General features: G+C 41.3%; 1 protein-coding gene across 1 annotated transcript in view; it reads left to right on the top strand.

The window, feature by feature from the left end:
• The first annotated feature begins 13,732 nt into the window (after positions 1–13,732).
• LOC117360376 (serine protease 27-like) overlaps positions 13,733–27,169 on the top strand; it is a 62,161-nt gene continuing 48,724 nt past the window's right edge. Inside the window, exons 1-2 of the mRNA XM_033944076.1 lie at positions 13,733–13,802; positions 24,727–24,796. Coding sequence (XP_033799967.1) covers positions 24,748–24,796 — 49 coding nt within the window. The 5' untranslated portion in view covers positions 13,733–13,802; positions 24,727–24,747. The remainder of the gene's footprint in view (positions 13,803–24,726; positions 24,797–27,169) is intronic.

Here is a 27,169-nt window from a genome sequence, read left to right as displayed (position 1 = left end):
TCTCTCCTCATACGTCTTCTGGCGCAAGCCTCCTATCATTTTTGTCGCCCTCCTCTGGACCGCTTCAAGTCTTCTTATGTCCTTCACCAGATATGGTCTCCAAAACTGAACACAATACTCCAAGTGGGGCCTTACCAATGACCTGTACAGGGGCATCAACACCTTCTTCCTTCTACTGGCTATGCCTCTCTTTATACAGCCCAGCATCCTTCTGGCAGCAGCCACTGCCTTGTCACACTGTTTTTTCACCTTTAGATCTTCGGACACTATCACCCCAAGGTCCCTCTCCCCATCTGTGCATATCACCTTCTCTCCTCCTAGCATATACGCTTCCTTCCGATTATTAATCCCCAAATGCATTACTCTGCATTTCTTTGCATTGAATTTTAGTTGCCAGGCATTAGATCATTCCTCTAACTTTTGCAGATCCTTTTCATATTTTCCACTCCCTCTTTGGTGTCTACTCTGCTACAAATCTTGGTATCATCTGCAAAAAGGCACACTTTTCCTTCTAACCAAATAGTTCCACAGTGGTCAGTGGTAATATTCAGTGGTATTATCCCCTTAAGCACTGCTGAATGTTAGCAGTTGAGCTGGCCAGCATAATTGAATTGGGCAGAACCCATAACTTTTTAGCCAGCAATTCAGCAAACATACACTGAGAGCTCATAACGACTTCTAATACTTGAGGAGGCTGACTGTTATGTTTTATTCCATTTCATCATCTAGTAAGTTGTATATTTTCAAGTTCCTGTTACTTTTTCAATAAGGCAAAGCTGAATTTGGGTTTAGCTTTCTGTTTAGCTGTAGACAACATATTACATGCTGTGAAGACAGAATACACGGATTCAGTTTTTAGTCACCGCATTCCTTCCCAAACTTCCTTGAATTCACTATGTAACAAGTGAATAATTTTCTAGTCTTCCTGAGTCATGATTCTCTTTCTATGATCTTGTGTTTCCCTTCTTATGATCTCCCTATTTATTCTTGGATTCAGTCTTCTTTTAAAGACATATTTTTAACCTAAGTTACATTTAAATATTAATGATTTTTTTTTTTAATATACCTTTCCTGATGTTGTTCTTCCTTAAATGTTTTTCTTTTGGGTTGTTTTTTTTTTTTACTTTAAACAAATGTAATTTTATCCCTGTATTCCTTATGTACTTTTTTTATTTATGAATATGTTTTTATGTCTATTGTTTAAATGATTCATTTATTTCCCCAATTTTATTTTTGTTATACGCATTGAAAATATTTGATATTGCGTGTAAATCAAAATTTCAATAAACTTGAAACTTGAAACACAAGGCAGCATAGCTAGAAAATCATTTTGTAGAAATGGGAGAAGGAAATACCACAAAAACAGGCTATACATTGCAGAAGACCATGGAGATCATTTTCAAAGAAGATATGTCACAAAATGGCCCAAAACACGTACATCTGCTGAAAACATCTAAATCCCGATTTTTTTTAAAGGCAGACTTTAGACATTTTCCACTGAGTTCATCCCAATAACAAAGGGGCATATTATGGGTGTGTTTTGAGCAGGCCCATATTTAGGATTTCTTTCAGTGATAAAAAAGGCCACACAGTTAATCTGAGTGGCCAGTAACATTGGGCGACATCAAGGCCGGAGGATAAGTTAAAGGGTTAAAATAGGGAGTGAGGGATGAAGAGTGAAGGGGTAGCAACAGGAGGATAAATTTGATTGGAGGATATTGGGATTAGTTGATTTGAGGAATGGGAAAAAAGGGGCTGGGCATAGGATGAGGTGAGAAGGTGAGAAATTGGCGGGCTAGAAGAAGAGAGTAAGGGAAAAAGCAAGGGAGGATAGTAAAATTTTGAGTTTCCCTCCCTCCCACCGCTATTTGGGATTGGGGTTGGGACGGAGTAGGAGGGAGGAGGTGGGAATTGGGGTGGAGGGGGGAGGGGTCGGTCGCAGCTGGTTGTTTGGTGCCTAAGGGCAGCCATTATTAGAGGCAGATGAATTTGAAGTTCTATCAATTTGGAATAGTAATATGTCCTCGTGTGCGACACCGCCACGAGGTGAGGTGGCTTTACAACACCGTAAGTCACTGGGAGTTAAAGGAAAGTTGGGGGATAAGTGAGCTACTGTCGATACCGATTAGCTCTAGGAAGAAATCATAAATGGTTAAGTGTAAAGTTTGCTGATGTTTACAAATTTGTTAAATTAATGTTTGATATAATATGAAATAAAGCTGTGGCCAATTATTTGCCCAATAATTATGATTGTCCTGGATTATTATTATAAATATGTGTGGTTTTTCGGAAAGGCTGATGTATGAGTCCCAATGTTATAGAACCGGAAGGCATGTCCAAGTCAAAAAAGAAGTATGCTTTTATCTAGATCTATTTTAATCAAATCCAAGTTATAAAAAATGCTATGAATGACCAGCTGACTACTAGATGGATTAAGACTTGACCCCTTCATAATCCCCCAGTGGATATTGTTCCCCTCCTACCCCCCTAAGTACTGAAATCAAAAGGGGATACCAGTTGCAATGGCAATATCAGGTATTATGGGCATATCCAACAAAGCAGCTAGCAACTCCTAGGAGTAGTCTAGTGATCAGTGCAGTGGACTATGAACAAGGGAATCCAAGTCCAAATCTGACTCCCCCCCTAGTACATTTGTCATTTGTGATGGAAATTGTGAGCCCTCCAAACCCACCAAATTACTTTGTAGACATAAATAGGTGCAGGAGCGGACCACAGAGCTTCTGCTTTCTATTGGAGAGAGTGAAATGAGGAACGTGAATGTGTGCAATGGAATTTTATTTAGCACTCTGAATTAATCAGTTATTCATTTACATTCTTTGTGATTGGATCTGAGTTCTTAGCTCCTGAACAATACTGACAAGCAATGAAGCAGGCCAATTGTTATAAGATGGAATTAATTTATTTAAAAGCAAGTAGCAGCCAAAAGTGGTCAAAACAGTGCCACTTACTTAGAATGTGAGATTTATGTCAGCTTTTACAAAGCCGCAGAAGAGATTTCTACCATGAGCTAGTGAGGTAAATGCTCCAACGCTCATAGAATTTCTTAGAGCGTCGGAGCATTTATCTTGCCAGCCCGCAGTAGAAACTTCAATCATGGCTTTGGAAAAGGAGTCCTTATGCACTAAATAAACTAGGATGCTCAAGAAAAATACAATAAACATTTACTTCAGATTATTACCCTACAGGCCTTAAATTGTGCTTCTTAGTAATAACAGAGCTGAATACAACAAGGGTTACCATAAGTCCCGATTACCTTGGACATGTCCTCTTTTTAGAGGACTGGCCAGGTGTCCTGATGGTTTCCTGGACTGGGGGTGGAGGAGTTTGTTTGGGATCTGGACACACTCTCTCAAGCCCCCCACCCCAGAGTCTTTCAGCATGGTAATGTTCCAAAGAGATCAAATTCTAAAGTCCAGGAAGTACTGCGCTTTAATAAACAGCTGAACTCAAGAGCACTGCATTGATTCAGGTTTAAAAAAAATAAAAAGGCATGCCTTTATACATTTCCAGGTCCTGGAAGAACTTTAGTCCCGGCTCTGATCAAGCTCGCCAGGGTTCTAAACTCCCCACCCCCTTCAGCCGTATTGATGTACGTGGCCACTTCCACCAGGGAAGGAGATTGTTCTGGCTGTCGGCATCGTGTCTCCATGACACAGACCCGGAGCACCTACTCATGCACCCGCACGCACAGCCCTGTTCTGGCGGCCTTCTGTTTTCTAGATGTACATGCACATCCTTGTCCTGCTGCTAGAGCAAGAAGCAGGTCCCTGTTAGGAATCAAGTCATGAGAGGTTGACTCTGAAGAAAGGAAGGGAATGACTCCACTAACCCCAGACCAGAAAGCAGAGAGGAGAATGGGAAAAGCAACTGCTGGCAAAATAGTTCTCCTCCCAAAAAAAGAGAGAGTGCCCTCCCAGAAAAAGACCCCAGAGGAACTTCAGGCAGCAAGACAAACAGATAACTACTCTCTTTCCTGCTCATCACCAGCTCTAGGCCTATTGGACTCTAGCAGTGCCAGGCTCAGAATAGCAGGGCTTTTCACAGTTCTCTAAACTAAACGAAACTAAAAGCTTAAGTTTGTAGACCGGATCATCTTCAGTTCTCTTTACATGCCTTACAGTGATGGGTCTCTTAGCCAGGGCAAGCCTTAAGAAGGGGCAACAGGGCAGCTACATAGGAACTTGAGAGAGAGTTGGGGTGACACACTAGATGGAAATGGGGGGAGAGAGGGGGTGCACTGGATGAGAGAGTAAGAAGGGGGATACACTGGATGGAAGTGGAAGGAGAGAGAAAAAGACCTGCTGGATAGAAAGAGGTAGAGGATAGTTAGTGTGTGAGGGGGCAGTGACAGGGCCAGGGTGGGGCCATGGGTCCTCTCTTTTATCTTCACAAATATGGTAACCCTAAATATAACCTATCAGAGAAGAGGAGTCTTTTCTGGTCCAAAAGAGTCAGGCTGGCAACGGAACTCTGAAGTGATGCCGCAGTGTAGAGTCAGATTGAGGGGAGCCCAGCAGTGGATATGAGTTGCTGTCTCATTGGAACTTCTCAGCAGGAATCTGTCCACGGGATCAGACCTCTTGTGATTGCTAGCAGTGCTTCCTTTATACTTCTGGACAGAAGGCTTATCTCTGGAGATAAGATGCAGTCATAGAATATGCTATGACTGCAATGCATACAAAATGCTGCAATTCATCTATTAAAGAACCTACACCCCCGTGACCCTATCTCATCAGCATTGTCTGCAGCCCACTGGTTGCTGATCAATAAACACTGCATCTTTAAGGGCCTAACACTGGCTTATAAAGTCTTCCACAACATGATACCAGACTACATTTCCCCCAAACTATCTCTGGTCGACCCCTGTGATCTCAGACAATGGGGCAACTATACATGCCTCCAGGTAGTTCACTCCATCTGGAAAGTGCCCGTAAGCAAGTCTTTTCCCACTTCCTGCCAAAACTCTGGAACCAAACACTTGCATGGAACAGATCAGTAGAAGGGCTACTGCAGTTTAGGAAAGCCATGAAGACCTACCTCTTTCCTGAAATGTAACTACTCAGATTGCCCTCACACTATTTAACAACCAGATAATTCTGCTGTACCTTCAGGAGATTTATGTCGACTTATGTAATCAACGGTACTACCCAGTCATATGTCTGTTTTGTACGCTGATCTGTCTGTACTACTTGTTCTGTTATGCATGTTGACCTGTTCTGGGCTCTTTTGGGAGGTCGGGCTTTAAAACCATTAAATAAATAAATAAATGTGCTCTCTACTCTGTTCTGATCTCTTGACCTGAGCCACTCCAAGAATATGTCACCCAGGGTGCAATTCCAGGAACCTCAGCTTCTCATCTATTTGAGGAACTCGGAGGCCTCTGGCTCCATGTTGGCTGGAAATGCAAGCTCTGGGCAAGGAGTTTATGATGCAATACAAGTCAAAGATTGCATCAGTTGAGTGATACATAAGCAGTTCCTGCTAAGGAGCAAATGCAGACTAATGCTCGCTCTGCTTTAAGGCATAGTCTGAAGGATGAATTCAGGAGGTTGATAAGCTCTATATTAAGGCTATAGGCAGGGGATTAACCCCTATAATAGTTTATAGTTTATTTAAAATTTGTTATACCACTTACCTTACTTCTAAGCGGTGCACATAAATATAAAATAGTAAAATAAAAATAAAAGAGGAATTACAAACTAATAATACAAAACTATTCGGACAAGACATTTCAAACATATTGGAGACAGAAGGATATGGGGGAAATCTATAAAATATATAGAATAGTAAGACATTTAAGGGAAGTACAGAAGGGAGGGAAGATCTTGTCTGAGCAGTATATGAAAAATTAATTCATATTATTTTAAAAATCTGAGCTAGCACAGAAGAAAAGATTTCAGATTTCAAAAGCGTCTGTGAATAGGAAGGTTTTTATTTTTGATTTGAAGAGTTTTTTGGGGTTTCTTCTCTTATATAAATTAGAATAGAGTTCCAGAGTGGGGGAGCTGTTACTGAAAAGATAGAAGATCGGGTTGTATTGTAGTTTATGTGGCGAAGAGAGGGTCGCTGCGGGAGCGGACCGCTGGGCGCGATGGACCCCTGACCTAGTGGTGGCAACTTCTTATGTTCTTACTAGCTGATGCCCCAGCGTTGCACGGGTATTTAATTATAGCAATAACACTGTAAATGGATTCAAATAAAGATACTTTATAGTGGTGAATGAATGCAAGTCTCACTGGAATTAGCAATCTCTTAAACTGAAAAGGAAGATCTGTTGGAATAAGTGGCATCCAAAAGTTTCAGTATTGATTTAAACAACTCAATATGTGGAAACTCAGGTTGAAAAGAAACTCCATGCAGTTTTTTCCCGGTTCAGAATGGAACCTGTGTGCCTAGTTCAGCATATGTGAGTACTCATGTAATGTAATAACATTATGAACTGGGGTGCATGAAGGAAACAGTTACAAACACAGTTAGAACATAAAAACTCTATATGTATGGTGTCCGTGGTAGAATAGAAAAGATGTCCCTAGTGGTTATAGTGTCATATAAAGTGTTTTATAGTTGGAATTACTGTGAGAATGGCAGCTTTTTACATCCTCTCCATTGACATGAATGGGTGAAATAAGATTTTCTGTTTGTAGCTCCGCCCACGTGTGCAGGTGGGCCACGAGACCCCCAGAACATATCACCCCAGGTAGTGAGGGATCTGCATACCAAGTTTCGTTCAAATCGGTCAAGCCGGTTTTGATTTACTGTGAGAATGGCAGCTGTTTACATTTTTTCCATTAACATGAATGGGTGAAATCTGATTTTCTGTTTGTAGCTCCGCCCACGTGTGCAGGTGGGCCGCGAGACCCCCAGAACATATCACCCCAGGTAGTGAGGGATCTGCATACCAAGTTTCGTTCAAATCGGTTAAGCCGTTTTTGAATTACAGTGAGAATGGCAGCTTTTTACATTTTTTCCATTGACATGAATGGGTGAAATCAGATGTTCTGTTTGTAGCTCCGCCCACGTGTGCAGGTGGGCCGCGAGACCCCCAGAACATATCACCCCAGGTAGTTGGAATTACTGTGAGAATGGCAGCTTTTTACATTTTTTCCATTGACATGAATGGGTGAAATCTGATTTTCTGTTTGTAGCTCCGCCCACGTGTGCAGGTGGGCTGCGAGACCCCCAGAACATATCACCCCAGGTAGTGAGGGATCTGCATACCAAGTTTCATTCAAATCGGTTAAGCCGTTTTTGAATTACAGTGAGAATGGCAGCTTTTTACATTTTTTCCATTGACATGAATGGGTGAAATCAGATGTTCTGTTTGTAGCTCCGCCCACGTGTGCAGGTGGGCCGCGAGACCCCCAGAACATATCACCCCAGGTAGTTGGAATTACTGTGAGAATGGCAGCTTTTTACATTTTTTCCATTGACAAGAATGGGTGAAATCTGATTTTATGTTTGTAGTTCCGCCCACGTGTGCAGGTGGGCCGCGAGACCCCCAGAACATATCATCCCAGGTAGTGAGGGATCTGCATACCAAGTTTCGTTCAAATCGGTCAAGCCGTTATTGCGTGATCGCGGTACATACATACATACATCCGATTTTATATATATAGATGTATTGTGAATAGATGTTGGGATTGCGATCTGAGTGATCTGGATGGTGTGTAGGCGATCAGTAGTTGGTTTATAGAGTCAACTTTTTACATACCTAAATATAGGAGACACCTGCAGGGTGGAAGCTGATTGTAATGGTGCACAGTTAGGTATAGTTAGTTTTATTCTGTTCTTGGAGGGCTCACAATACAAGAGTTATGGTAGGAATTGTACCTGGGTGCCATTGTTTAAAGCCCAGTGCACTGACCACTAGGCTACCCCTCTGATCTGCAGGGATATCTGTATGGCTATTTCTCTCAAAATGACATCAGACAGATGTTATAATGCCTGTTTTTTGGTGTTTCTAAGTTGAATGTTTCACTTTGGAAAATGGCTGTTCTTTGTATATATTTTCTGTGCAAATACATCTGTCTTAGAGCCATTTTCAAAAGGGAAACTCAGATAGTTTTGAAAATAGCTCTAAGATGGATGTTTTTTGGGGCATATAATGAGTTAAATGTCCCAAAATCTGACTTGGACATTTGTTTGAAAATGCTATCCAATATAAGAACATAAGCATCGCCTCTGCTGAGTCAAACCACAGGTCCATCGTGCCCAGCAGTTCACTCCCGCGGCGGCCCCCCAGGTCAATGACCTGTAAGTTATCTATTACTCATTTCCAACCTATATTTGAATGCTTTATGACCTGTAAGTTATCTATTACTCTAAAGCAGGGGTGTCCAATGTCGGTCCTCGAGGGCCGCAGTCCAGTCGGGTTTTCAGGATTTCCCCAATGAATATGCATTGAAAGCAGTGCATGCAAATAGATCTCATGCATATTCATTGGGGAAATCCTGAAAACCCGAATGGACTGCGGCCCTCGAGGACCGACATTGGACACCCCTGCTCTAAAGCATTTTGTACTGTATAGTACCCCTCTTTTTGTACCCTTCAATCCCCTTTTCCTTCAGGAACTTCTCCAGTCCCATTTTGAAACCCAAAATCGTACTCTGTTCTACTACCTCCTCTGGAAGTGCATTCCAGGTGTCCACCACCCTCTGAGTGAAGAAGAACTTCCTGGCATTTGTTCTGAATCTGTCTCCCTTCAATTTTTCCGAGTGCTCTCTAGTTTTTGTTGCCCCAGCCAGTCTGAAGAATCTGTCCCTCTCTACCTTCTCTATACCCTTCATGATCTTGTAAGTTTCTATCATATCCCCTCTAAGTCTCCACTTTTCTAGGGAGAAGAGCCAAATCTCTCAGCATACGAAAGATTCTCCATGCCCTTTATCATTTTTGTTGCTCTTCTCTGGACCCTCTCAAGTACCGCCATATCCTTCTTAAGGTACGGCAACCAGTATTGAATACAGTACTCCAGATGCGGTCTCACCATCACCCTATACAGCGGGAGGATAACTTCCTTGCTTCTGGTAGCGATACCTTTTTTGATAATGCCCAACATTCTGTTCGCCTTTTTCAAGGCCGCGGCGCATTGTGCCGCCGGTTTCATTGTTCTATCCACCATAACCCCCAGGTCCCTTTCTAGATTGCCTTCCCCCAGTACTGTCCCCCCCCATTGTGTAATTGTACATCGGGTTTCCTTTTCCCATGTGCATGACTTTACATTTCTCCACATTGAAGCTCATCTGCCATTTATTTGCCCACTCACTCAGTTTGTTCAGGTCTCTTTGAAGTTCTCTAAATTCCTCGACAGTTCTAACCTTACCGGTATATTAACTTTTGAAAACTTTACTAGATATAGACATAAGAACATAAGAGATGCCGCTGCTGGGTCAGACCAGTGGTCCATCATTCCCAGCAATCCGCTCACGCAGCGACCCTTTTGGTCAAAGACCAGTGCCCTAACTGAGACTAGCCCTACCAGAGTACGTCCTTGTTCAGTAGGAACTTGTCTAACTTTGTCCTGAATCCCTGGAGGGTGTTTTCGCCTATGACAGCCTCCAGGAGAGCGTTCCAGTTTTCCACCACTCTCTGGGTGAAGAAAAACTTCCTTACGTTTGTACAAAATCTATCCCCTTTCAACTTCAAAGAGTGCCCTCTCTTTCTCCCTACCTTGGAGATGGTGAACAACCTGTCCTTATCTACTATGTCTATCCCTTTCAGTATCTTGAATGTTTTGATCATGTCCCCTCTCAATCTCCTCTGTTCAAGCGAGAAAAGGCCCATTTTCTCTAATCTGTCACTGTACGGCAGCTCCTCCAATCCCTTAACCATCTTAGTCGCTCTTCTCAGGAAAATTACACATCTGTGACAAAATAATTCAATTTTCCAAAATGAAAATTTTGAGCAAGACTTATTTTTTCAGCTTCTTCAAAAAGAAAATGGAAACATAGATGTGTTTCAGAAAATAATAGTATATATTGAAGAACTAAGGCCAGTACTGGGCAGACTTGCATGGTCTGTGTCACGTATAAGGCCATTCAGTTGAAGTTGGGCTGGGATGGTTTAGATGAGCTGGAATGAACTTCAACGGAGACTCCAGTAGATGCACAATACTGGGCAGAATTCTGGGTTTCTGGCCCAGAAATATCTAAGAAAAAGAACAATTTAAATTAAATCATTACATTATAGAGAGTGTATGTTTGGGCAGACAGGATGGACCATTCAGGTCTTTATCTGCCATCATTTACTATATTATGTTACTATGTTTCATTTCCTCTTATGCCATTCGGCATTTGCCTGCAATTTTGCAAATACAGAACAGGAAATAAGGGACACGTCATCCAAAGCTGTGTATCTGTTAAACTGAGGCATCTTAATCACGCTCACAAAATCTTGCACACTGCAAAAGCAAATGGAAGTGTTAGAGATTCAAGTTTAAACAACTGAGTAAAAAGGTTTTAAAGCCAGATTGAAAATGCTCCTTCTTGTCTTTCCATCACTGAAGAAGTTCGACCACACCACCGCCGCATACCAAGACACACACTGGCTACCTGTACAAGCAAGAATATTTTAAAAATTCTACTGCATGCTCTTCAAAACCCTACATGGCAAATGGACCATCTTACCTGAACACTTGACTAACTCGGAACAACTCTTCCAGACCAAGGAGAACTCAGACACTCTTCACCTCCCCCCCAATCAAAAGCATTCAGTGTGAAAAAATACATGATGGACTACTTGCCACGCAAGCAGAAAAACTAGACAGCCATATCTACATTTTATTGATTTCAGCACCAAACTACAGAACCTTCAGGAGGGAAATAATAACTAGGTTGTTCAAGAAATATGTCAAGACAAACTCCTGATACAACCAATATCCTCACTCTATCACCAGACTCCAAATATTCCAACCAATAGCTTCCCTGTAATCTTCTGGAAATGACCAGAATCTTTGTAATCCGCCTAGAACCGCAAAGTATTGGCGGAATAAAAGAAACTAATGTAATGTAATATTTTATCATATTTCAAATAAGGTCAGGAATCATGGATTATATATATCACTTTCTGTAATACAGCCAAAGCAGTTAACATTTATTATTTGCAGGCTCTAGTGTACTTAGGGCGGGGTGGCGGGGATAATCCATCCCAGTTGCAGGCAGTGGGGAGTGCAAAGAGCATGTAAGCTTATTGGTGCAGGAGCAGGGGTAGCCCACATAGCCTGGTGGAAAACCAGGATGCTGGAATACAGAGTTTATAATATATTGCCACTCTAGTTTATTAATTCTCTTTATTTATCTGTATTCGCAAAGATCCAAATTCAAATCCCCTGTGCCAGTAGGATTACTGACAAGCAAATAGACTAGGCTTGGTGTTAGCAAAATAGAACATTTATTTTTATTGCAAGTGGCAAATAATAATGATTAGAAAGTGCAAATTAGGTATAAGACTTTTAGTGCTTAGAAAAGCTAGAATGCATAAAGAATACAATTACCCATTATTATATGGATTACTTGGGAATCAAAACACAGGCTAGAAACTGACCTCCTGACAAGTTCCCATTATTACACAAATAAGTTGATATGACCTGTACACGCAGGGAAGGTCTTCCTCAGTCAGATTGAATTCTGACACGATCCAGGTACATAAGGATGCTACCCAACATGTAGCAAAGCAATATTATGCTAATTTCTATACCTTTGCTACATTCTCATCAGATTTTAGATTCCCTTAGTGATGCTTTAACTATACAGGATATCACATTACTAGCGTGTTTCCCCGAAAATAAGACAGGTTCTTATATTAATTTGTGCTCCAAAAAGCGCACTAGGGCTTATTGTCGGGGAATGTCTTATTTTCAGTGAAACATGGTATTTACCCTTGACATTTGCCATGTTAGATCTATCACTCCCATCTCTTTATGCACCTGAACACCACCGACCCTCCCACCATGTTATACCTATCCCTCTTTCCCATCCCTTTGTGCAGTGGAACATCACCAACATCACTGATGACATCATCAGTGATGTAGCAGAGGGAGTCTCCCGGTGGGGAAGGCCGCAAAGCAGCCCGTTCAGAGTGCTGCCACCAGTTTTGAGGCTTCGGAGGTATGTAAGGCAGTCGGTGGTGTTCTAGTACAGTGTTCTTCAACCTTTTTACACCTATTGACCTGCAGAAATAAAAGAATTATTTTGTGGATCGGCATCGGTCTGCAGACTGGCGGTTAAAGAACACTGAGCTAAGTTGTAGGCCATCTGGAAGCCTTCCTTCTGATGTTGCGACATTAGAGAGAAGGCTTCCAGTTCAGGCATAGGACATGCGTAGGAGCCGCTACCCGTGGCTTTGTGCACTGAGTCAGTGAGGAAGAGGGAGCCGGCCCAAAGATAACGCTGCATCAGTCACACCGCGAACCGGCGGTTGAAGAACACTATTTTGGGCCTGATGCACATGCTGGCCCTGTGGACCGGCAGGAAATTTCTGTGGACCGGCACTGGTCCATGGACTGGTGCTTGAAGAACACTGTTCTAGTACACAAAGGGATGGGAGGGAGGGATCATAACTAGGGCTTATTTTTGGGGTATGGTTTTTATTAGGACCTACCCCGAAAATCATGCTAGGGCTTATTTTCGGGGTAGGTCTTATTTTCAGGGAAACAGGATACTACTATTTTTTTTTAACAATGATTTTTACATTTGTACATTGTTTTTAATTTGAATGTTGATTTTTGATATGTTCATCATTAAGATTGTTTGTCCAATATTTTGCTATTTTATTTGTAGATGCCCAAGGCAGGCCATAGTAGCCGAAACATGTAAGTGTTGAGTCTTAATTGATGCATTAAAGAAATTGAGCACTACTGGTCGCCTTTGTTGTTTTTTCTTTGTATCCTTCCCTGTGCCATGAGTTCCCTACCCCCATGGCCCTCCTCCCATATCTCTTCAAATCTTTGCTAACGGGAGCAGCATCTCTTACCCTCTGTTCGCACCAGCTTCATCCTTCCCTCTGATGTCACTTCCCAGTTTCAGTGAACAGGAAGTGACATCAGAGGAAGGGATGAAGTTGGTGTGAGCAGCGGGTAAGAGATGCTGTTTGTGGGCAGAGATTTGGAGAGGTACGGAAAGGAAAGAGGAGAGGTGCTGGCATCACCTATAAAGGTCTGCCCCCTGCCCCGTTACTACGCCACTAAGCACTGGGAATAAGAAACATAACATGCTTGAGTTGAGTCCGAGCAAAGCCGACAATGAGAAATGTCTTGGCTTCTGTTTTCTGTACTTAACTACAGTGTAAGCCTTCAGTGAAATATGAAAAGCTTACATTTAAAGGCTCAGAGGAAAAGGATCAATGTACATTTCACTTACAGGTTTGCCTGTCACATGTGCACAAAAGCCGTGTTTACTGCAAAACATATATGCGCATGCTCCAGGCACATTCCTCTCCCTTTACTTTTGGTCTCACAGTGCACATATTATTTGCATGCAACCACTATTGATCACTGGAGAACTATTTTTATTCTTTGTCTATCCTCATTTACCTGCCCTCCCTACCAGTTGCTGCTAAGCATTTAAAAAAAAAAAAAAACAACCCAGTGTGAGGGCCATAAAGGAAGGGAAGGGTTGCAAATAAACGTGAGAACAGAAATTTTTGCTTTCCCTGAAGGAGGAGGCTGCTATTTAATGTTTAACTCCCCTTCCACCCTGAGCCTTCATCACAGAGAGCAAGAGCACATAAAGGAAAGAAGGAGAAGCGTCTTCCACTAACTGAAGGATATCTTTTCCTCAAAATTACTTGTGAGTACCAGCTCTCCAGATAACCCACGTTCCACCCTGGCAGTCTACATACAGGGCCAAAGCAGTCTGGAAGGATTTTCAGCTGCACTATTCGTGTGAAAGGCAATTCTATAAGTTAGATGCCCATATTTATGCCCATACTGTATGGGTAAATATTTAGAATATAGCATTTTCTTTCTAATTCTACAAATGGCACACACAGTTATGTGTGTAATTGCACACAGAGTTATAGAATAGAACAACTTTGCACATAATTGGCCTTTGATTGGTGCTTAATTGGCAATAACTATCAATAATTGGCCTTAACTAGCTCTAATTGACACTAATGAGCTTGGGTGATCATGCTTGAGTGATCATCTGGCATCCAGTGATCACTGCATGGTATGGTTTAATATTAAGACTGGTATAGAGAGGGCTCATTCAAAAGCAAAGGTTCTAGACTTTAAAAAAAAATAACTTTGAATGGATGGGGGATTACGTCAAGGAATTGTCTGGATGGGAATGTCTGGAAGGAGTAGAAATACGGTGGGCAAAACTGAAAGGAGCGATTGTAAGGGCGACAAACCTTTTTGTGAGGCAAGTAAGTAAAAGTAAGAGGAAAGGAAGGCCGCTTTGGTTCTCAAAAGTAGTAGCTGAGAAGGTAAGGAATAAGAGATTAGCTTTCATAAACGACAAAAGATCACAGAAAGAGGAAGACAGGCAAAAGTATCTAGAAAAGTTAAGAGGCTGGTTGGGTAGTCAGGAAAGAAAGATACTAATGAAAGAAAAAATAGCAGACAGTAAAACGGGGAGAAAAGACATTTTTTAGATATATCAGTGATAGGAAGAAGTGCAAAAATGACATTGTGAGACATTTTCAGCTTCATCAGGTGAGATCTTGCTGGCACGGCTTGAGATTAAAATTGAAGAAGTGAAAATCCTGATTATTGACACATTATGTGATCTTGGCATACATTTGGACTCCAAATTAACTATGAAGGATCACATTTCAAAACTGTTAAAAAAAAAAAGTCTTTCATAGGTGAAAATTGATCTGGCGATTAAGGGATTTTCTTATGAAGGATAATTTTAGACAGGTCATCCAAATCCAAAGCTTGGTTATTCCTTGTTTTGACTACTGTAACAGTTTGTAATTAGGTATCCTGAAGAATATTCTTAAGGGCAGGCGATGAATATTCTCAGCTGCTAGAATAATTGGGAAATTGTCTCATTGGACTCACATTACACCAGTTTTGAATCAGCTACACTGGTTACCAATTGAATGGTCTTTAACATACTGAATAAGCTTACTTTGGTAGTTTTGGCTACCAAATTACACCTTTATCAACCAGTTACAGCTTTGAGTTTTACAGAGTTAGCATTATTAAATGTGCCTTCATTTAAATCAATACGATTGGAAGAGTACAGAAATGCCATATTTTATATTATGGGCCCTAAATTATGGAATATGTTACCATCATCACTAAGGTTAAAGCAGGATATGAAAGCTTTTATAAAGAGTTTGAAAACTCTTCTATTTCTTAAGGCTTATTCTCCTGATGTTTGAGTAGGATGTTATGATTCCAGGTATGGCGTCTATATGAGATGGATATGGACATTGTGTAATTAATGCTAGTGAATGTTGGGTTCCTGTTTGTAATGGATTTTAATATGTATGTAATTTTTGTAAACTGCTGTGAATATCAGAGAGGCAGTATATACATTTGCTAAAATCAAATCGATCAAATCCCTGGCCCAGATTATCACAACAGGCAAGTTCTTTCCAAAGTATGCAGAAAAATCAGCCAAGAAGTCTACCTGTCAAATGATTATTTATAGACTTGTTCTCTAGAAACCTGACAAATATATTTTAAACTCAGCCATAAGCGCATTTTCTGGCAACAAAGTCTGGGTTAGTTGTGTTTGTACTGAGAAAACTGTTTTAAAAATGCCCAGCCAAAGAGCAGCACTTTCAGCACCATTAGGAGAATAAAATGAGTCTGTCCAAGTTAGTTGCCGGATGTAAGAAAGTGGTTTGTGGGAATGTTTCGAATACTGTGAAAATGCAAAGAAAAGCAGGTACCTAATCAGGCTTACATGCAACAGCAAATGTGTGAATGCAATGTGCTCATTGTGGGAAATCAACCAATCTTAGAAAACAGGTGGAGCATTTCCATAAAACAGAAGCTCAAATCTTAAAATCACAGGAGTCTGCAGGAAAGAAATTAAGCTTGATGGTCCAATGACCACTAACCAAAATAATCCAGTAAAGCCTGAATCCTACTATTTCCGAATTCATGAACCTCAGCCCAGTCCATATCATATAGCCAGCACTCTGACCAGTATCGTGTACACATGAAACTGGTTTTGGGTGTGGTTATTGCTACCAACAGTCAATGATGATTATGAATTCACCTGAATTTAGAAACATTGCTAAAACCTTGGATCCCAAATTTAGACCTTTTCGCAGTGCCACAGCCCTGAAAATGTTGCAACAAAGCAGAGTTCTTGGCAAAGATACTGAAGGAATGATTGCTTGGAGCAGAAAGGACACAATAAGCCTTGAAGGATGGACCACAAAAAAGGCCTCTTGTTAGTTTCTTGATATATCAGCTTGTTTCTTGAACTCAGGAACCTTAAATGCAATCCTTAACCATAAGAAACTATTATTTATTTATTTATTACTAGATATACCACAAACTAGCAGCAAAGCGGTTTACAATTTGAAGAACGAGAGGAAGGAGAAAAGAAAAAGAATAAAAAAGAGGTGAAGGGAAATAACAGAAAGAGAGGTGAAAACTATAATAAGGAAATTTTAGAAGGAAAAGATTTGATTGAAAGGAGAGAAAAGTGGTTTGTAGCTTAATAGCAGCTAGCAAAGAGTTTCCGAGTTTTGGAGCAGCATATGAGAAGGCAGATTCATTTGTGGTGCCCGGGTGTCAACTGTGGAGGTACTTAGGGAAGCAATTGCACAATGCCCGGATGAAAATCTGATAGAATTGGATATCAAACCTAACAAAGTTATGTTAATTAATTGTTATTGATAATGGTGCAAATATAGTCAAAGCAGTTGGTGTATTTTGAAACAGCTATAATGAAAAAACAAACTGTGGTAATGTGGAAAATGGTAGATTAGTCACTTTAAAAAGCACCAAGTCATGCACATGGGGGCTGCTCTTGATATGTTTGTAATTTATATTTAGCTCACAATTTAAAAAAAACCCAAAATCCCAAGAACTGAAATTATTTATCATGAGTTTGTGAACTGAATAAGAACTACAATTTATGGGAGAGGACTGAATAAAAACTATAATTAACATCGTTGACAGACCTAGAATAAAATAAGAATATAAATTATATGTTTTGCACATAAATAAAACCTAGAACAAACATTTTTTTTTTCTAAACTAACCTCCCTCCCCCTTTTACTAAGCCACTGTAGAGGTTTCTACCACAGCCCAGAGCGCTAAATGCTTTGACACTGCTCTGATGCTCATAGGAATTCTATGAATGTCAGAGCAGCATTGTACCATTTAGTGCTCTGGATCACAGTAGAAACCTTTCCCTGGCTTAGTTAAAGGGAGGAGGGGGGACTAAAATATCACTGAGGAAGAGAGCACTGCTCAAAGGAAAATAAGAGTAGTGAATCCTTTGAAACATTTTCATTTTTTTAGTAACTATTTACCTCATTCTTATGGACTGTTTGCCTCATTGTTTTTCCAGTCCCTTCTTTTGTATATATTTGTACAGTATTAGAGAATCCAAAAAATGGGAATTTTATAATTAAGAACAACATCCAATTAAATGGTTTTTTCCTTTGAATGCATTGTGCCTATCAAATACTGACTATTTTAACTCCTAAGCTGGTACTATAATAGGGCTCTTTACATTGAGAGATTTTGGGGAGATTGTTTTAACCACAGATACTAACTAACTCCCCACCCCCACCCCCATCCCTTTTACTAAGCCATGGTACAAGTTTCTACCATGGACCGGAGCACTAAATGCTCTGGGCCATGGTAGAAACCTCTACCGCAGCTTAGTAAAAGGCGGGTGGGGTAAATTGTATGTGCACTAGCTCTGTCAATCTGAGAGGTCCGCTTCATATCTATATCTATCTGTCTAATTATCTATCTATTTAAAGAATGGAAAAGAATTGCTCTATTTATACAGTAAACTGACTCCATCAAAATTATAGTCTGGTCTCCTGAAGCAGATTCCGAAACAGGGCCACGTTGAGACCTGTAGACTACATTCAGAGCTAAGATTAAATTAAACTAGGGATTCGTTGTCATCTGCAAATATATACCTTTTGAGTGAATTATGGACTATATATATAAATGAAGAAAATACAAAAAGAAATTTAATAATTAAGTAACAGTTGAAAACAAACATTGAGGGCTCCTTTTACTAAGCTGCGTTACGGCATTAACGCACGGAATAGCGTGCACTACAATGCCACGCATGCTAGACGCTAATGCCAGCATTGAGCTGGCATTAGTTCTAGCCATGTAGCGCAGGGTTAGCTTGCGCTAATCTGCTGCGTGCGCTAAAAACACTAGCGCACCTTAGTAAAAGGAGCCCTGAGTCTCAGAGAGTGATCACATGATAAAAAAAAACTCTTACCATGGGGATGGCGCCACTCCCCATTGGAGTTTCATATCTCTGAGCGTATTATATAAAATTTGATCACTCTCCACAGACTATAATTTTGTTGGAGTCAGTTTATTTTATATTCAATTTGTATCCTTTACTGATCTCCTTTATTTTTGAACTCACGTACCCTGATTATTCAAGTGAGTGGGTCTATTTATACAGTAGGCTGGGTGGGTCTGCTAACACCTAAAGCTAATTTGTTCTTCTAATGATAAAGTACTATGGGGTAAATTCTATATATGGTGCCTAAAACGTCAGCGCTGCAAAAAAGCACTGTTCTACATACATGCTTAAAGTTAGGCGTGGTTTAAAGAATAGCGCTTATGTTCAAGAACCACACCTAACTTTAGGCATGGCTATTTGCACTAACAAAAACATGGCGCAAATTCCCATGCCTAAACTTAGGTACAGATGCCCTTATTCTAAGTGTGTAACTAAAGGAACGCCCCAGATCCACTCATGACCTGTCCATTTCCACGCCTTCTTTTTGACGTGCTTGTAAAATTTAGGCATGGAAAACGCCAATTGTTGGTGCTAATTAGCTTGTGATTTGATTAAATTGAGTGTACAAATCAGCTACATGCCCAAATTTGCGTGTGCGATTTTCAGCGCTTTTTATAGAATTAGGGGGTATGTAAATTTCATTTGTGTTATTCACAAACACCACCTTTTAGATAGAAAAACGAATCTAGAACTAAAAACTCTCAGCCACCCAGTAATAAGCAACAGGGCTTGGACAGTTCTTTGCTATCCTATGCAGAAGAAAATTTACTGTCTTTCAAGGGAGGAAAGAAGAGCAGTGAGCAGTGGGACAGTTCTCCGTTCTCCTCCCCCCCTTTTCCATCCAAAATATATAGATATTGTTTTCCTGCCTGTCCCCTGGCAAAAGAGTAGAGACATGTTGTTATTCTGCAAGTGGGAAAAAGAAGCACAGGGAACAGCAATTTCTCATCTGAGGAAGTGGACTTTATACTTTCTCTGCTGGCATCACACCTATGAGTTCTAGGAGATGTGCAGCTGTTTGTCATACAGTTGCTCCCTGGCTGTTTGTCATCAGGAACTGATTAGTCCAGTTTTGATTGCACTGATTAACCTAAGATGTGAAAGCAGGATCAGAACAAAGGTCCACCGAACCCATTCTCTTGTCTCTGACAGAGCCAATCTAGTTCACAATTTCCTGGCGGGTTTGTTTCCTTGTTGCTCATTCTCTGGAATAAGTGGTGGCTTTTACAAATGTTCCTGGCTAATAATAGTTTGTGAATGTTTCTTCCAGGAACATGTCTAAATGTGTTAACTGTCATGACCACATCTTTTGGCAAGAAATTTCACAGTTTAGTTGTGCATTGAATGAAAAACATTGTTTCCGATTAATTTAAAATTTGTTACCTCCTAGTTCCCACAGGTGCCAGCTCCTATAGGTGTGGTGGGTACTTGAGCATCCCCAATGTTAAGTAAGTTCCTTCACTGTATCCGGGAAGGGGTACAATAATTTTGAATTGTGTTTAACATCCCCAGTTGTTTAGATGAGTTGGCTTCTATGATTAGTTTCATAGAGATCCTTCTAACTTGGATTTTATAAAACCTTTAAATATATCCCCTTTCAGTTATTCATTTTCTAAGCTAAAGAGACTTAGGGCTCCTTTTATCATGGTGCGGTAGACGGTTAACGCGCTAGTCGCTAACGCCTCCATTGATGAGGCGTTAGGTTTTTGGCTTGCCGCAGGGGTTAGCGCGTGATGAAATGCCCGACGTGCTAACCCCCCGTAGCACATCTTGATAAAAGGAGCCCTTAATCTTTCAGTCTTTCTTCATAGAGCACTCTTTCTAACCCTCTTATTATCTTGATTGCCCTTCTTGCTACCTTTTCTAGGTCTGCTATATCTATTTTTGAGATGGGGTGAGCAAAACTACACACGGTACTCAAGATGTAGTCATACCATAGATTATTATAGAGGCATTAAAATAGTCTCAATTTTATTCTCTTTCCTCTTCTGAATAATTCCTCACATTATAGTATATGTATTTAACATTATAATATATCTAAAACGGCAGGCCTAACCCACTAAAGGAAAAAGATTTGGGAACCATATATTTTGGTTCTTCTGGCTCCTGCTCGAAATTTTATCCTAACCCAAGCTAATTTATAGCTTACACTCGTTCAGCCCTTTGCTATGCCCTCATGATTTCACCACACTTAAATGACACCAAATGGGGGGTGGTGTTTATTCGGGGGAGGGGGGATGCGAGCAGATTGTTCTGAATACCAGGGCCCATAAGAACACAGGGCCTGGTATGCTTTGTTCCTTGTTATTAGAGCGGTAGGGGGTGAGATGGAGGGTGGGGGGGGAGGTCCTGTGAAAATGGTGGGATTATTCTAGTAGTTTTGTTTTTCAAAACATGATGATGATGTACTTATCATGGTTATATTATAGTATATTATAGCATCTTGTCTGGTCAAACTACATTGTACATGTCTATTTTGTTCTGGCCTGTTTAACTCTTACATGCAGTTAACTTTTATATGCAGTTACTGAATAATGGACTTTATCCACATAACTTTCAGGCACACCAAACATGACCCAGCATTGAACATCCAGGTCTAAATGGCCTGACTGTGGTATGCAGGTTGCAGTACCTGCTACCTGGACAAAGACTAGTTAAACATATATTCAGTAGCACTATCTAGATTGTCAGACTGGCTTGACAATATTCAGACAGTGTAGGGTAGGAGTTGGGATAGAGGTACATATTTTCAGATAGTGGTGATTTTCTGCACTGCTATCTGAATAATTATCCAAATAACTTATTCACCCCCCCCCCCCCTTTTATCAAGCCAAGCAGCCAAGCAGTACGAGGTAAATGCCGAGTCGCCCATAGAAATAGAATGGGTGGCACAGCATTTAGCTCGCACTGCTCAGCAGCACAGCTTGATAACAGGGGGGGGTTAGAACATGCTACTGTTCACTTAGGTATCTGAAGAGTGGCTGAATATTGCCCCTATACAGCTACTGCCAGCACCTCTCCACTTTAGCCGGATATTCAGCGGTAGCCACTGTCTGGTTATCGCTGTTGAATATCTGGAGTTTGTTGCCCATGGCAGCTCGTGTTTAAAAAGAAACACTGGTGGTCATAGGTTCAATATTATCCCAGTAGTTTCTTTCCTTCTTTCTCTTTAGATGCCATGTCAGACATCCTCCCTTGGTCGGCAGGCCTGCCTCCACTGAATGGCATGCCTTCCCCTTCCCAGTGCATCGTGGGATGCACCAGGGAGGGGCCTAAGGCCCAGATTGGCCCAGGCGCCTAAAGCCCCTCCCATAGGAGGGGCCTTAGGTGCTTGGGCCAACCGTAAACATAGACCTCTCACCCAGTGCATTCTGGGATACACTGTGAGTGGCCTAGGACTCCGATTGACCAGGTACCTTAGGCCACTCCCATGAGGGAATGTCTCAGTGGGGGTGGGGGAAGGAGGTTTCCGACTACTGCAATTCATTATACAAGGAAATTACGCTTAAAGTACTAAGGCGCCTTCAAATTTTTCAAAATACTGCAATAAAAATCATCACCAAAAAGAAGAAATTTGATCATGTCACACCATTCTTAAAGAACGCACACTGGCTGCCCTACAAAATAGCCCTAATAACCTTTAAAATCAAAATGTCCAAAGCCCTTCTATTCCTTATGCCCCCTCAAGAACATTAATATCCAAGGATAAACATCTTCTTTCAGTTCCCTCCTTAAGAACTATTAATACTAAACTAAACTAAACCTTAAGTTTATATACCACATCATCTCCACGGAAGTAGAGCTCGGCACGGCTTACAAGAACTTAAAAATGAGAAAGGATAGGAAAAGGTTTACATAAGTTTATAAATAGAGTGGAAAAGTAAGGGAAAAAAGAAATTACATGTTAGAGAAGAGCCAGGTTTTTAGTTGCTTGCAGAATAAATGGAGGGAGTTCAGGTTCCGCAGCGGGATAGTAAGGTCGTTCCAGAGACCTGTGATTTTGAATAGAAGTGATTTTCCCAGTTTACCTGCGTGGAGAATACCATTTAGGGAGGGGAAGGATAGTTTTAATCTTTGGGGGGGCCTGGTGGAGTCAGGACACGAGGAGTTAAAGGAAAGTGGGATTAGGGAAGGAAAGATGCCGTGAATAATCTTAAAAGCCAGGCAAGAACATTTGAATTGGATTCTGGAAATCACTGGGAGCCAGTGAAGATTGGCCAGGAGTGGGGAGATGTGGTCAGATTTACGTTTTGCAAAGATCAGCTTGGCTGCAGTATTCTGAATAAGCTGGAGTCTATGGAGGCTTTTTTTTGTTAAGCATAGGTAAATGGCATTGCAGTAGTCAAGTTTGGAGAGGATGATGGATTGGACGAGGACAGCGAAATATTTTTGGCGGAAGCAGGGTCTTGCTTTCCTTAGCATGTGGAGGCTGAAAAAGCATGATTTTGTCAAGGAGTTGAGGTGGTCGTTGAGGGAGAGAGAGGAGTCAATAATGATGCCAAGGACCTTGCTTGAGAACTCAAGGTGTAAAGCAGCACCTGAGGGTGGTGCAAAGAGGGTAGGCAGGTGTTCTAACTTTGGGCCGAGCCAGAGTAATTTTATTTTTGATTCATTTAGTTTCATCTGTACCGAGAGGGACCAGGAGTGGAGTCTCATTATGCAGGATGTTATGTTATCGTGGAGGTTGGTGAGGTTCTGGTCTGTTTCAAGAAGGACAAGGATATCATCGGCGTATGTGTAGATTGTTTCAAGGGGGGAAAGCTGGAGGTGCTTCAGTGAGGACATATAGATATTAAAAAGGATAGGGGATAGGGATGATCCCTGAGGGACACCGCAAGAAGGAGACCAAAGAGAGGACATGGTGCCATTAGAGTTGACAATGTAGGAGCTAGAGCAAAGGAAGTTTGAGAACCAATTAAGAACGGTTGAATCAATTCCTATCTCGGAAAGTTGATAAAGTAGTATGTTGTGGTGGACGACATCGAAAGCAGCAGAGAGGTCGAATTGTAAAAGAACAGCAAATTTGTTTCGAGGAGGAATTGGGCACTCCTCTTGCCAAGGACATTGAGGAGTAGAGAGCGGCTTCGGGGGTTCTGGCATCCTGCCGGGGATTGTTTTGGGGTTTGCGGCAGGAAGGATTAGGCATCCCTCCTGTGGCAGATAATGTGTGTGCATTTTGCTGGCCTACATTTCAAAAGACGCTACAAAAAGGCAGAAATAGTCAAAAGGTTTTCAAGGAGAACTCGAAGGAGATCACTTAAAGCAACACAGATGAAAGGAAAATACTAAGTGTAATGGGGCTTTCTCAGTGTGGGGAGTCCATGAAAGGAGGAAGAAACCTCCAGCACAGAAAACAACCAGGCAGGAGCGAAGTGCCCCTGCCCGCACACCATCATTGAATGCCTCACATGTGCTTAAATAATATTAACGTGAACAGTGAATAGTGAAAAAATAAACACTACTTAGAGTCATAAAGTAAGTATTCAATAGTTGCAATAGTGAAATCACTCAGAGTACTCTTTGAAAACCCCCCCAGTCAACTCCCAAAAGGCGATGAAATAAAACTTAGCTTGAAGGATGAGATGGCTTCCTTTAAATGCAGCAAGTTTCCGCGAAGAAAAAGGAGTCCACACAGTCACCACAGTTAAAGACTTCCTGTAGATGGGTTCAATCAAGCCCGGTTTCGGTAACTCAGCGTCTCTTCATCAGGAACCCTTAAAAGAATGAGTGAAACAAAAGTAATCACACATAACGTCCAACAAGCCGACTGCCTTAGGGAGACGTCTAGGGCCACCTCAGATCGCCTAAGGCCACTTCTGGGCAAAACAATGCCCACACCTAGACTTGGGTGAGTTTAGGTGGCCCTAAGCATCTCCCTAGGCTTGCGAAAATGCCTAAAATGTAGGCAGCCTGCCTTGGGGTGTTTTGTTTTTTTATCGTGTGTCCTGATTGGCTGCTTAGACAGTGGTAGAACGCCTATCACCGCCTACAATCGGGACGCCATTTTTAGATTTTGCCCCAGAACAGCTCCTGCTACCTGTTCTTAAAGACAGGTGCCTCATGTCAACTGAGAGCCATTGTTTCAAACAGATAGCAAATTATGCCAGAGGAAGACACTAGAAGGTACTCAAATCTATGAAGACATGCTGCAGCACCTTGATCTCTCTCTTGCTCCTTCCTCTCTGCCTCTTCACACCTATCTATACACTCACAGTACAAAATCACAAAGCACAAAAGATTACAATATTATGGAATTTGCTTGTTCATACTTTCCCTTCTTTTAAAGGTTGCCTTCCTGCTTCAGAGCATGATGAGATATCTCCAGCTGCATTTGCTTTTCCTGCTTCTGCATATAGGTAAATTAATAGCTATAAAAGTTATATGAAAGGTAAACTTTGCTATCATATTGAAGGGGGACATTATTAATCTGGCCTACCATGAAGATGTGTTATTTTACTGTAATCCCCAGTAATTAGGTCTCATTGCATAAAATAGAACCTGTGCTCAAATAGCTTGTGTTAGTAGAAAAATAGTATATCTTAACAATAGTCCATATTGATAACTATGCCCCTAAGTAATTACACTCATACTGAGGTTTTACAAGTGCCTCTCAGGATTGGCAATTGACTCCAGATTTTCAGATCATTCTAATTCCATATCTGGTTTTACTGCACTGCATGCAGGGACATGTAATCTACTATTACTACTACTTAGCATATATAAAGTATCTGATTAGAGAAAAACGAACAATACACTAAGCACAAAACAAATAGCAAAGAACTTTTCAAGTTGGTAAACAGATTAACAGACACTACCCAAATCATGCTACAGGATAATGAATGTATGCCCTCGGCAGAAAACCTTGCCACCTTTTTCAACAATAAAATCTTAGACGTAAGAGCGACCATACCTTCACCCTCATCCAACTTCGAATTCCAATTCGGACCCCACGAAAAAGAAACCAGAGTAGACATGCTCTGGAACCATTTTGAACCTCCAAACTGGCACCAATTTTTAACCCTATTCAATAAATATACTAAATCAAACTGCCTACTGGATGTATGTCTTTCCAAGACCTTGAAAGCAGCTACACTAGATTTTAAAAAGGATCTATTTAACTGGATAACAACCACTCTTACTGAAGGAACAGTTCACGAGGAAATGGGACATATACATATCACACCCATCCCTAAAGACCAAAAAAACTCACTAGCCCTGAAAACCAACTACAGACCCATAGCAAGCATCCCCTTATTCACCAAGCTGCTCGAAGGACTGGTCAACTTAGAGCTAGTTGAAAAGGATTTGGTCCCAATTACTGCCTCACACACTCTGTCATTAGTAAGTCAGATGCATCTGGGGACAATATCTTAGAGACAACAAACGCCTATTATCTCCCAAACATGTCCAGTTTATTGTAACATAGTAACATATGTAACATAGTAACATACATAGTAACATAGTAACATAGTAGATGACAGCAGAAAAAGACCCGAATGGTCCATCCACTCTGCCCAACCTGATTCAATTTAAATTTTTTTTTTTTTTTTCTTCTTCTTAGCTATTTCTGGGCAAGAATCCAAAGCTTTACCCGGTACTGTGCTTGGGTTCCAACTGCCAATCTCTGTTAAGACTTACTCCAGCCCATCTACACCCTCCCAGCCATTGAAGCCCTCCTCTGCCCATCCTCCACCAAACGGCCATACACAGACACAGACCGTGCAAGTCTGCCCAGTAACTGGCCTAGTTCAATATTTAATATTATTTTCTGATTCTAAATCTTCTGTGTTCATCCCACGCTTCTTTGAACTCAGTCACAGTTTTACTCTCCACCACCTCTCTCGGGAGCGCATTCCAGGCATCCACTACCCTCTCCGTAAAGTAGAATTTCCTAACATTGCCCCTGAATCTACCACCCCTCAACCTCAAATTATGTCCTCTGGTTTTACCATTTTCCTTTCTCTGGAAAAGATTTTGTTCTACATTAATACCCTTCAAGTATTTGAACGTCTGAATCATATCTCCCCTGTCTCTCCTTTCCTCTAAGGTATACATATTCAGGGCTTCAAGTCTCTCCTCATACGTTTTCTGGTGCAAGCCTCCTATCATTTTCGTTGCCCTCCTCTGGACCACCTCAAGTCTTCTTACGTCTTTCACCAGATAGGGTCTCCAAAACTGAACACAATACTCCAAGTGGGGCCTCACCAATGACCTGTACAGGGGCATCAACACTTTCTTCCTTCTACTGACTATGCCTCTCTTTATACAGCCCAGCATCCTTCTGGCAGCAGCCACTGCCTTGTCACACTGTTTTTTCGCCTTTAGATCTTTGGACACTATAACCCCAAGGTCCCTCTCCCCGTCCGTGCATATCAGCTTCTCTCCTCCCAGCATATACAGTTCCTTCCTATTATTAATCCCCAAATGCATTACTCTGCATTTCTTTGCATTGAAATTTAGTTGCAAGGCATTAGACCATTCCTCTAACTTTGCAGATCCTTTTTCATATTTTCCACTCCCTCTTCGGTGTCTACTCTGTTACAAATCTTGGTATCATCTGCAAAAAGGCACACTTTTCCTTCTAACCCTTCAGCAATGTCCCTCACAAACATATTGAACAGGATTGGCCCCAGCACCGAACCCTGAGGGACTCCACTAGTCACCTTTCCTTCCTTCGAGCGACTTCCATTAACTACCACCCTCTGGCATCTGTCTGACAGCCAGTTTCT

This window comes from Geotrypetes seraphini, chromosome 5, assembly GCF_902459505.1.
Source record: "Geotrypetes seraphini chromosome 5, aGeoSer1.1, whole genome shotgun sequence".
Lineage (NCBI taxonomy): Eukaryota > Metazoa > Chordata > Amphibia > Gymnophiona > Dermophiidae > Geotrypetes > Geotrypetes seraphini.
Note: the sequence above shows the minus strand (reverse complement) of the source record. Positions and strands in the feature narration are given on the sequence as shown.